This window comes from Plectropomus leopardus, chromosome 9 (genome assembly GCF_008729295.1).
Source record: "Plectropomus leopardus isolate mb chromosome 9, YSFRI_Pleo_2.0, whole genome shotgun sequence".
NCBI lineage: Eukaryota > Metazoa > Chordata > Actinopteri > Perciformes > Serranidae > Plectropomus > Plectropomus leopardus.
In genome coordinates this window covers 20749542-20761050 of record NC_056471.1, presented here as the reverse complement: position 1 = coordinate 20761050, position 11509 = coordinate 20749542, and the positions used below count along the sequence as shown (strand labels likewise).

General features: G+C 38.3%; 1 protein-coding gene across 1 annotated transcript; it reads left to right on the top strand.

Moving 5' to 3' along the window:
- The first annotated feature begins 3366 nt into the window (after positions 1-3366).
- On the top strand, positions 3367-10091 carry cfl1 (cofilin 1). Its single transcript, XM_042493621.1, has 4 exons — positions 3367-3471; positions 8062-8372; positions 8462-8538; positions 9084-10091. Exons 1-4 carry the CDS (start codon positions 3469-3471, stop codon positions 9194-9196), a joined length of 504 nt encoding a protein of 167 aa, XP_042349555.1. The 5' UTR covers positions 3367-3468; the 3' UTR covers positions 9197-10091.
- Positions 10092-11509: the final 1418 nt, after the last annotated feature.

Sequence of the window (11509 nt, the reverse complement as noted above, 5' to 3'; positions counted from 1 at the left end):
TGGCCTTGACTTGTGAAATGCTGTTTTCTAAAGAATAAACGAAGCTTGAAACTGTTAATGCAATCCATTCCTTCAATTGTTTTTTAATTTGATCAGTGTGGTCAGAGATGAAACTCTCACCACATTGATACAGTTGCTGGTTCACCATAAACAAACAGTGATCCAAACCGCAGCATATTATCTCTGATTTCATTCATATTTTACAAATTTAACTGCTTGTCAGGCTTTTATTTTGTTTTGAGATCTTAAGTTCATGTAATTGTAGAGGCATGCAATGTTCTGTTTTAGATTGCATTTGAATATTTGACTCAGATTAGATAACATCAGATTAGATTAAACTTCATTGTCATTGTACAGAATACGAGTACATAAAATACAGTTGAGCATCTAACCGTGTAAACAGCAGCAAAGTGCATCGAGGGTAAATATGAATAATTGTACAAAATGAATTAAAAAACATAATGGATATGTATGCTGTGATGGGATATAACCATTAAATATGCAATTCACAGGTCCACTTTGTAGGATTTAGGGACATCTATAGATTGTTGAAGGGAAGACATTTTTTTGTAGGTCAACCAGGAAGTTAACATCTCACTGGTTCCCTCAGTAAAAACCTTATGGGATTTTTGAATGGGACTTTCGACTATCACCGAAAATAAGCTCTGTGATGAACACAAGTTTATGAGATTTACACGTTTAGGTCAGCATGATAATCTTCACAGATGAAGATTATGACTATGAAAGACTATGAAAATAAGTTATTAAACATCAGAACGTCTTACATTCTGTCAGATAAAAAAAACTGCAGTTTATTTGATGCACATTAAATAATGAAAGCATATAAATAATTCTGTTTGTGTTTTTCTGCAATTTTAATATTTGGTGTCACACCTGTGTAAATGGGAAATGATGAGTCTGCCTTGAAAGCCCATTTGGTCTGGACATCTATTGATGCAAGACACTATACTGACATCAGAATAGAGAACCATCAACTCAGCAGATTTTTTTGTGTTGGACATAATTTGGACCATCTAAATGTTCATATATTTCAGCGCTATTTAGTTGCACATATTCCGCAGTATAACGTTATGATGGCCGTTTTCAGAATTTATCAGCAGTTAGGTAAAAGACATTCAAAAATTGCAGGAAAGTAATATTAGATGCAATTGCAGCCATGCAAAAGTACAAGGAACAAAAAAATTTGTAAAGTATCTTCAAAAATCATGATAACAAAAAATAATCGCTTTTGTGAGTTAGTGAGGCGTGAAGTCTTCTGTAGCTTGAATCTTAGGGTTAAAGCCAATATTAATTTGTAAACAACTATTTAGGTTTTGCTATCTTATCCAAAAAAGCGACAAGACAACCAAATAAAAGCATTTGGTAAATGCAGAAGCTACTGAGAATACTGGCAACATATGAGTCCATGTGTCTTTGATATAAATTAGTGTTGTTTTATTGCTTGTTTGGCCACATAATTAATGTGGGTCACATTTTACAAGCTTGGTGTTTACAACCACAGCGTCGCTAAGCTATAACCCACATGTGCCACAACAAAACAACAGCCCTGCGTCGCTAACAAATGACCTCAGCTGTGATATTATAGCGTTTAAATCTTTTTTTTTTTCTCCTCGGGAGTAATGTGTGTATTCTACTCGCGGCGTGATGTGTCACTCCTGCCCCTCATCTTCCGCCCCTCTCATCCACACACTGACCCTCTCTGTGTGTCTCTCCCTCTCCCCTCCGACGCGATGCCGTGTACAAAAATCTGCTACAGCGAATTTCGTGTCCCTTGTTTCCTTATATGGTGATCAGCGTCGCGGCCCGACCCTCCTCGCGCTGTGAGCGAGGCGCGTGCACTGACCGCCGCCGCCGCTCACCGTTCGCTTCCATATTTGGAAGTGAGTCCAACAAAACCCGCGCGGAAGGGAGGGGAGAGAGGAGGGGAGAGAGGAGGGGAGAGGAGGGGAGAGAGGGATGGATGGCGGAGAATTTCCCCCCCATCCTGAAAACCGCTTTGCGCCTGGCTGCCTGCTGAATGTCGGTTAATACGGCAGCACAATGGCTTCACTTATTAATCTGTCCTCGCGCCATTTGTGTAATAATTGATAGCACGCATTCACGTCTTTGAGACCGAAATTACAGCGTGCGTCACAATAATGGCTACATAGACAAAGTGTGTATATTAATGGGTTTTTTTCCCGATGGGTTCCAATACAAAACAATAAACATACAATACTGTGCAAAAGTGTTACACCACCATAGATTTGTTGTTTTAGTAAAGTTGTGATATATATATATATATATAAAAGATACATACACATAAAACAGAGAACATGTACTATGTATTAAAAGTTATAGCAAAATGGCTTCTTCAGACTGAGGTCAATATTAATAATAATCAATAATTATAAAATACAACTAAAGCAGAAGGTAGCTCAAATAATCAATATTGAGCTTTGGACATGTCTTGAATGCAACCTGGTTTAAATACGCCATAAGATTTGTATTGTAAAGCTCATATTATCTTCCTAAGAGAGTTCAAGACATGCCAAAAAGAAAGAGAGGTTACACCAAATACTTGCAACTTTAGCCTGTTGAAGTTGCTTTTTGTTTGCGTTTTAATACTGTATATGCCTACATATTTCCGGTATGTTCTTGTTGTATTTTACTAAAGCGACTACTGAGAAATAAACACGTATTGCTAAAATAATAAAGTTCAAGGTGGCCTAACACTTCTGCACAGTACTGTGTAGCTGCATTAAAAGATTGAAATGTGTGGTCTGACCCTTTAATTATTATTTATTTGTGGGCTACATTAAGCACTAATTGAGCACAAATGAATCCTTTTATAATTGTGTGCATTAGATATTATCAGGGATTTGTAGGTTTAATCAAATACCTAAAAAAACACATACTCCCATAATCCTCCTCGCCACCATTTTGGCTTGTTTGATTTGTCCACCACTGCTGCCCGCCTCCAGAGAAGGGAATAAAAATATAAATAGTATATCACAGTGTGAATGAGATGATAATATAGAAAATATTGTATGTAAGGAGTTACATGTTGTTGTCCAATTAGTGAAACGTTTAATAACAGCGGTCAAAAATATATTAAAATGTACCTGGGGGGATTATTAGTTTAATGTCCTGTTGTATCATCTGTTTGATTTGTGTTTTATTTATTAAACTGAAGTCTATTAATAATAAAAAATAGACCGCAGCCCTCTTTGGGTTATCACAAGTTATAACAACAAATAACTAAAAAGTAAACACGAAGCAACAAATAAAACTGACGGACAATCAAGGTTAAGAGACACGCGCTCCCGCTCGTGCACCTTTCTCGAGCCAGGACCGCGCTTATAGGCGCGTTCACGTTGTGTATCCAGTGTGTGAGCGAGACCGACAATTCATCATCACAGCCCATTCAATTTCTACACAGACGCTGACCGACTCAGAGCTACAGCCATGGTAGGTGTAACACCGTCTTTATCTCGCTTTGTTTGCTCTGTGCTGGCTCTACACGCTCGAATAGACTCAATCTGAAGATCTGTGGTCCTATTGTGTATTTTAAAAATCATGGTTTCGGCATCAAACGTAGTAAGCCGGTTCTGTGCCGCAGGAGCTACAGCTAGCGCCGGGGCTAGGCAGCGAGCAGCCGGTGGACAGACAGCTAACAAAGCGTTCACACAACACGGCCAGGCTCCTTTTTTTATTACATTAATCGCATTCAGATAATTTCACCGTGTGGTTATTATCGACTTTATTTTAATCACAGGCTGGAAATCCGACTAATGGTGCCAAACAACTGGCGCCATTTCGTTTTCCTTTGCATGTTTTGCCGACAAAATCCGAGACGGCTAACCTACACCGTTGTCATGACGCGGCTCGAGGTGTTTCTGTCTGCATCATGTTTCCGTTATTTCACCTCTGCTCGTCGATGCCTCCACATAACAGCGCGGTGCTGGCAGGTGCAGCGGCGCCTCGGGGCTAACTAGCTAACGGTATTGTTAGCAGAGCTAGCCGCGTTAGCAGAGGCAGAAAATGACTCCCGTTATGGCTGGCGCTAGCTGTGATTTTCTTGTTCTTTGTCTGTACTCCGCTGCACCGCAAACAGGTTTTTACTTGGTTGTTTTGCGTGCTCCATATCGGGTCACTACTCGCATTTTGATACCACACAGATGATGATTTTTTTGGGGGGGGGGTTTCGGCGTTGTGACAGTAAATGTGTGAATTGACAAACGGACGGTCCGTTTGAGCAGAGCTTTGCCTTATATAGCAAGCTAGTGCACACACGTGCGTGTGCTGCATTCATGGCCCCACCCTGAATTTGGTGCAAAGACCATTTTGTTTGGAGCTGAATTGTAGCGGATCCGCGATTAAATTCAACTTACTGCCATTGTCCGTGTGACAATTTTGCCATCTAGATATTGTGTTGCGGTAAATATTTGACGGAATTGTCACCGTTATGTAACGGCGGGTTGTTGGATCCACTAGCTGAGGCTAACGGGCCGCTGTCGGTGGATCCTCACGGTCGGTACTGCGCATCTTCTTTTAGTTGCGCATCTAATTTGCAGAGCCGTTTATACACACTGCACGCCCGTCACGCCATTATATTACTACACAATGGCAAGAGGGAATAATTGACGGATGCCTCCATTCATACATAGTCCTCAAACACTAGTTATATTTATGAAAAATACAAATTAAAGCATTATATCTGTAATATAATACATTTTATATATTTCTTTGTTAACATCCAGCCTTTCATTGTTGAGTCTGCACCGTTAACAACATAACCACATTCAGTTTCCCTTTGCAGTTTTTTTTTAAAGAGTTTTAATATAACCCATCAGGCCCGTGTTAGACAGTGAAATTGGCTCCTGAGGCCTGCAGTCTTAACTGTTATTGCTTGTAAAGCAGGGGTCTTCAGTGTTTTTCAGGCTAATGACCCCTTAGCTGAAAGAGAGACAGCAGGGGCCCCATAATACATAAATAAAATAGATTTTCATATTATACTGGGTTTACATTGAGGTGTAGCGCCTAAAGTGCCATATATATAAACATAACCTTTAAATAGTGCGTACAATACTTAGCTATTGAAAAATAACTATTGACAGATTATATATACATTATGGGTCCATCTGACAAGGATTAATGGGTGACAGTCTATTATCATTTTTGTGTGCTGTAAATAAGATGTTTGTTTTTTCTTTATAGGATCATTTGTTTGCAAATAATATGCTGACTTTATTTTAATGATTACTTTCACACATAGGAGTGAGTCATGTCTTATTGTTCATGATAATGCCAGTATAATTTTGAATATGATTTTTTAAAAAAAAATCATCGTGATATTGTTGATATTTTAACTAGTTCACATGATGATGTCATGCCAGACTGAAACAACATGGCTTAGAGCGAACTGAAAAAAATAGATGATTTTTGTTAATTTTTTACTGAATATTTTAATGCCAGCTGTTACGTTTATATACTGCACTTATTTTGTTTCAGTTGTATGTTCTTGAAATTAATAATATCTTTTTTTCAGTGTTGTATTATATCATCAAGACTACTGTCGCAAAAATAGACTGAATTATCGTGATACTATTTTAGGGCCATATCGCCTACTCCTATTCATACATATCTTAATGTTTGAAAGAAAAAAATCTTTCAAGTATATATATTTCAATGCCCCCACTTCAGTAGCTTTGAGGACCCCGAACAGGTCATGGACGCCCTTTTAAAGACCCAGGGTGTGAAGGAATTCAAGACTTGGATTGTGACTACGTTTATATTGAGTCACTTGAACGTTGACTTCATTAAAGAAAAGTATCCCTGGTTAAGATTAGATAAGGCTGGAGCTTAGTGATCACTATGGTGATAATAACTTGCTGCTACAACAAAGTAAAAACAGAATACAAACAACATCGCGGGGAATTACACCAAAGCAGTAGGGATGAAGAGGTGAAACTTATAACATTTTGGCTGTACAGATCATGCTCGTAAACAGAGAAATAAGACATGCAAATCACGATCTCTCAGCATCGCCATGGACAAAGAATACCATGTGTCACGTGCTGCCTCGTATGCAAAAACCTTTTTTAAACCTCTGCATGTTATTTTGGAGACAGATTTTTCCATGTTCTCTGGAGTTATAGCAAAGCGCAATTCTTTTATTGACAGATGGGATTAAGGAAGTGAATAAGGTTGTTTGCTGGTTAATAATTACCCTAAAATTCACGGTTATCTCACACAGGGTGTTTTTTACGCCCTGAGCAAACATACAGTGCCTGTCCGTGCTGCTTAGCAGTTGGGTTCCTTTTCCGTCTTTCCTGCCCATTATTTCCTTTTCATTGTTGTGTCTTTTTTTCCACTGACACGTTGCTGGTAGACAGCAGTTTTCTCCTCCTGAGACTGCATTTTCCTGTGATGCCGGGCCTTAAACAGAGTCAGGAGACCTGATAGTCCGTGATGGAGCGGCTGTGACTCTGCGATGTGACTTGCATTTTATATTTTTACAGAAGCTCCATTGTTTGAGAGTGAACCCTGAGCTCAAACGCTTAATTCCTGACCACACCCTCACCCACATGGTCATGTTTATGGTGGAGATACATGGCTGCTCCCTCTGAACACACTTATGTAACATTTTATACCTACTGGTCACAGACACAGAGACTTGGACACACCTGTTAGATGGATCTATTTAGTAATCATGTTCGAGACGGACTTTGGACGACATATTTTATCTCTGTTCGTCAGTCTGCTTACATTCTGACCTTATGCATAATAAATGGGATTAAAAGGCTGAATCATCACTGTTGATTTTGGACCAAGTGTGCTGACAGTCGATTTTTTTTGGGGGGGGGGGGGATTTGAGTTTGGGTTTTTTTTTTTTTTTAGGATTACACATTTTAACTCTTTCACCACCTTGGTTAAGCGCTTGTCACGGCCACACCTTCTGCATTTCAATCCTCCTTATCAGTGAGCCTTGTAAGGAGCATTCCTGCTGTGTGTGATAGTCACATGCCGCCCTCGCAGGCCTTTCCTCAGCCTTATTTACTGTACTGAAGTCATCCCTGCTGGCCTGTTAAACACCACGGCGACTGTTTCCTTGTTCACCGAAGACTGAAATTAACAGTTGCTCTCATAAACAATTAGTCTGTCAGTTATTTGCTAGATAGATTGGTCAGTGTTTTCCCAAAAGCCCAAGTTGACATATTAAAGCTGCTTGGGTTTTCTTCCAGCCGTTCAAAACCTGAATATATTTAGTTTAATAACACAGGACAGAGAAAACCAGCAAATGTTTACATTTTAAAAGTGGGTTTTAAAAGCCAGTTTGGGGGAAAGATTTTAACTTGGCAATATTGTATCAATACACATACGCCAATCATCTGTCCTTTTTTTTACTGTATAAATTATTAATATTGCAAATGCAAATTAAACTTTTGGTTATCTATTAGAATAACAAAATTTGAATTTATTCTAATAGATACATTTTTACTGTGGAAAAAATTGAAGTGAGAAGAACAGACCGAAATCTTAATAGATAAAACAGATGCTGACAGTTTTTTTTTTTTTTTGAGGATCTAAGTTGCAGTTGAGAAAAGGTAATGAATCGCAATACTCATCACGTTTAAAATTGCTGTAATATTGTATTGTGACAATATCATATCATGGGGCCTCTGGTGATTCTCACACCTAAAAGTTTGTCATTTTTATGTAAAAATTGACTCGAGGGATCTTTTGATCATCAGTGTGGAATTTAAAAGCATTGGTGTCCATTTACATTTAAAGCATTTTCTATTTAAATCGTGACTCCAAAGAACCATTCAGTGTCTAGCAATGGATTTTCCTCTTAATTCTGTGTAAACGTGATGGAGTTAAATTATATTTTCTTTTCCTGATGTGAGACCTGCGTTCAAACACCGGTAGCTTTGTGTAGTCTGTCCAATGATCACCTTTCAGTTATGAGAAACACGGACAGCTGCAGAAATAGCACTTGCCAGGTTAATCTGTACGTACCTTAAACTCCGAGTTAACCTCTCGATCTCTCCTCAGGCCTCCGGTGTGAAAGTCACAGACGAAGTTATCGCCGTCTTCAACGACATGAAGGTGCGCAAGGCCCAGGCGAACGAGGACGAGAAGAGGAAGAGGAAGAAGGCCATTCTGTTCTGCATTAGCAAGGACCTCAAGAACATTGTTCTGGATGACGGCAAAGAGATCCTGCTGGGTGACTTGGGAACCACCGTCCAGGACCCGTACCAGCACTTTGTGAAGATGCTGCCCCCAGAGGACTGCCGCTACGCCCTGTACGACGCCACCTATGAGACCAAAGAGACAAAGAAGGAGGACCTGGTCTTTATCTTCTGGTGAGAGCTGCTGTTTTTAGACATTAAAGGGTTTATGAACAAAAATAAGACGACATTTGACTTTAATAGTGTTTGTTTCCGACTCGCAGGGCTCCAGATGGTGCCCCCCTGAAGAGCAAGATGATCTATGCCAGCTCAAAAGATGCTATCAAGAGAAAATTCGAAGGTAAATACCATGATGGAGGATCCATTTATGACATCACCTGCTCTATTAACCCTTTGAAACCTGAGCAGGGGGGCTTTATTTCTTTCAAAAACACTGGAAGAAGGCAATGAGCAACTAAAGAAGAAATGACTCAAAAAATGAGCAAGAAATTTGAAAAAAAGTACAATAAATTACCTGAAAATTAGTCAATGAAAAAGAAGGTAAAAAAACAGTTAAAAAAATCTAAAGACTCTGTCACATAATTTTAAATATGTAATTTGATTTTATTCCCCTATATTTTCTGTTTTTTCCCCTTGACATTTGTTCCTAGCATTTTTGAAAAAACAAAACAAAAAAACCCCGTTTATTTCTTATAATTTGTGGAACATTTCGTACCAAATTGCTCATTACATGTTTTTTTCCCCATGTTTCTTAAATTTTGCTCAGGCTTCAAAAGGTTTGTAAAAGACGTCTGAAAGCAGCACAAGAAAAGAAATGTCCAGGTTTCAAAGCGTTAAACAACATTTCGGTCTTCGTTAACACACCTCTTTGAATTTTAATTCCAGGTATTAAGCACGAGTGGCAGGTGAACGGTTTGGAAGACCTCAAAGACCGGCACACCCTGGCAGAAAAGCTCGGCGGCTCGTCAGTAATCAGCCTGGAAGGATCCCCTATATAAATACTGCCCCCCCTCCCCTCCTCTCAGGCTTCGATCGAGGCCTTTCAGACACATCTGTTGGGTTTAGCTGTTCATTCCAGTGTGGTTTGGAGAAGGGCAAAAGCAGAACTAGCACCATTCGCGGGACTCTCGGGGTGGGATATTGTGGGTGGGTTTGTGGTCAAGTGACAGTTTAAAAACAAGAAAAAAAAAAAAATTCAGATAAATTCCACAAATGCAGACTGTCATTCCAGTTCACGCAACATAAAGAATATGAACAAAACACACACAAAGGAAAAAAACATTAAGATACAACTGAGAAAGGATGATGATAAAACTTTAAAAAACACATATTGTTCATGTTTAAAGATTGTTCTTTTATTCCAGGTTCCATTTGAGTGATTGCAGAGAAAGGGACAGACAGCCTCTTAGTTTTCCAACCATTGAATCCTGATAAATAATCGTTCCAACTACATTTTTTTTTGCCAAACTTTTAGTTAAGTTTTGTAAGTGTTTGTAGTTGAGACTAGCTGTAGTATGAACTAATTCACAAGATGTATCAAAACCTTCTCTGGGGGGGAAATGCGGTTAAATATATATATTTTTCTTTTTTTGTTTTGTTATTCCATGTTTTTTTTTTTTTTTTCTTTTTGAACATGCAAATTCCAAAACTTGAGTGATTCCTTTTTATTTCCAGTTCTGGGTCAGAAATTCATGGCATTTGATGTAGTTAACAGACAACATTCCTTGTACTTGTTAAAACCAGGATCTCCTTGAATAAATCTTTGGTGTTAATGAAGGTCTGGTGGGGAGCGATGTGTATATGAAGGACCAGCGGTCAGAGTTTAGACTGAATATTGAATGGTGGATGTTTTGTATCGTCTCCTTACTCTAATAAAAAGCACTAAACTACTGACTTGTTCTGCTCTTTTTCCACTTTTTTTTGTCGCTTGTCTTTTCTTGAGCTGTTGGCTTTCTGTTTTAAATTCGGGGTGTTTCAGGTTTAGGTAATCATCAAATCAGATGGATCTATGATAGCATCGTGGCTGAAAGTCATAGTTTAACGAAAAATCTGCTCATCCAGTTCGATGAGGGATCTAACTAATCACCATTCTCATAAACTGATTGATCTATAAAATGTCAGAAATATATATATATTTATGTCCTAAATCCAAAATAGAAATATTCAAACAAATTGCTTGGTCCAAATTGCCATTCAGTGTACGATCGCAGAATATGGAAAAAAAATCTGTTTTTTTTTTCACCCTGCAAGATAGAACAAGTGCATTTTTAAAATGTTTTTTGCTTGAACAATTGTTACAGATTAGTTTTGTGCCAGTGGACATTCAGTGAATGTGTCTCTCGATCACGGCGTGTAAAAGTATCAGATACCTAAATGGAATACTTTATAAGACCATTGAGATATTTTACACTAATCTGTATCTTATGCAGGTATATATAGTGATTTAAGTTATTCTCCAATTTGCCAACAGGTTAAAGCAAGTATAAATTAGGCATTAGGTTCAGTGCTGGGATTGAAGATTTGTAACATCAGAAATGTGGACTATAACACAGAAGAGCTTGATTTATTTTGACAAGAAGAAATTAAAAGATGGATAAATTAAACATGGCAATTAACACCTCACAAATTCAAGAATATTTAATGACTTAAGGTTTAATATGTTAAAATTAGATAAATAGAATTTTCAAGTTTTTTTAAGGACCTGCAGACACCCCTGTAAATTCAATTTAAAGCAAATTGTGTCCCTACTTTTCTGCTCCATTGACGCAGTACCGGTTCTGACCACACGAGGGAGCCCAAACACAACTCCTAAAACTCCTGAAAAAAGTCAAGACTACTGACACCATCACTGTTATAAATCTCTGTTTATTAAAATATATCAAGCATTTTTCACAAAAATAAAATTAACACTCTGTCTCGCCAGTCCACACTGAGAAGAGCACGCTGTCTGCACAAACATCTAGGAACATCAGTGGAGTCCAAAAATGATTTTTATTCTGTCTATGACGCAGGTGTATGAGCAGCAGAGGTGGGACCAAGTCAGTGTTTTGCAAGTCACAAGTCACATGTTTTTGCACTCAAGTCAAAAACATGAGAACTCAAGTCGCACGTCAAGTCCCAAGTCCTAAACTTTGAGTTTGGAGTCCTGGACAAGTCATAAAACACTCTTTGCCAAATGTAATGCCTTTTTAATATTAAAAATTTTAAAAATCTTGAATGCTTTTTAAATTTTGTATTTATTTGTTAAAGGTCCAGTGTGCAAGATTTAGGTGAAATATTGGCAGCAATGGAATTTAATATAATAAGCATGC

Excerpts from the sequence above, each read along its gene's own strand:
- cfl1 (XM_042493621.1), top strand. Across the intron at positions 8,373-8,461 it reads GACCTGGTCTTTATCTTCTG|GGCTCCAGATGGTGCCCCCC; the intron begins GTGAGAGCTGCT and ends TCCGACTCGCAG. Across the intron at positions 8,539-9,083 it reads TATCAAGAGAAAATTCGAAG|GTATTAAGCACGAGTGGCAG; the intron begins GTAAATACCATG and ends TTTTAATTCCAG.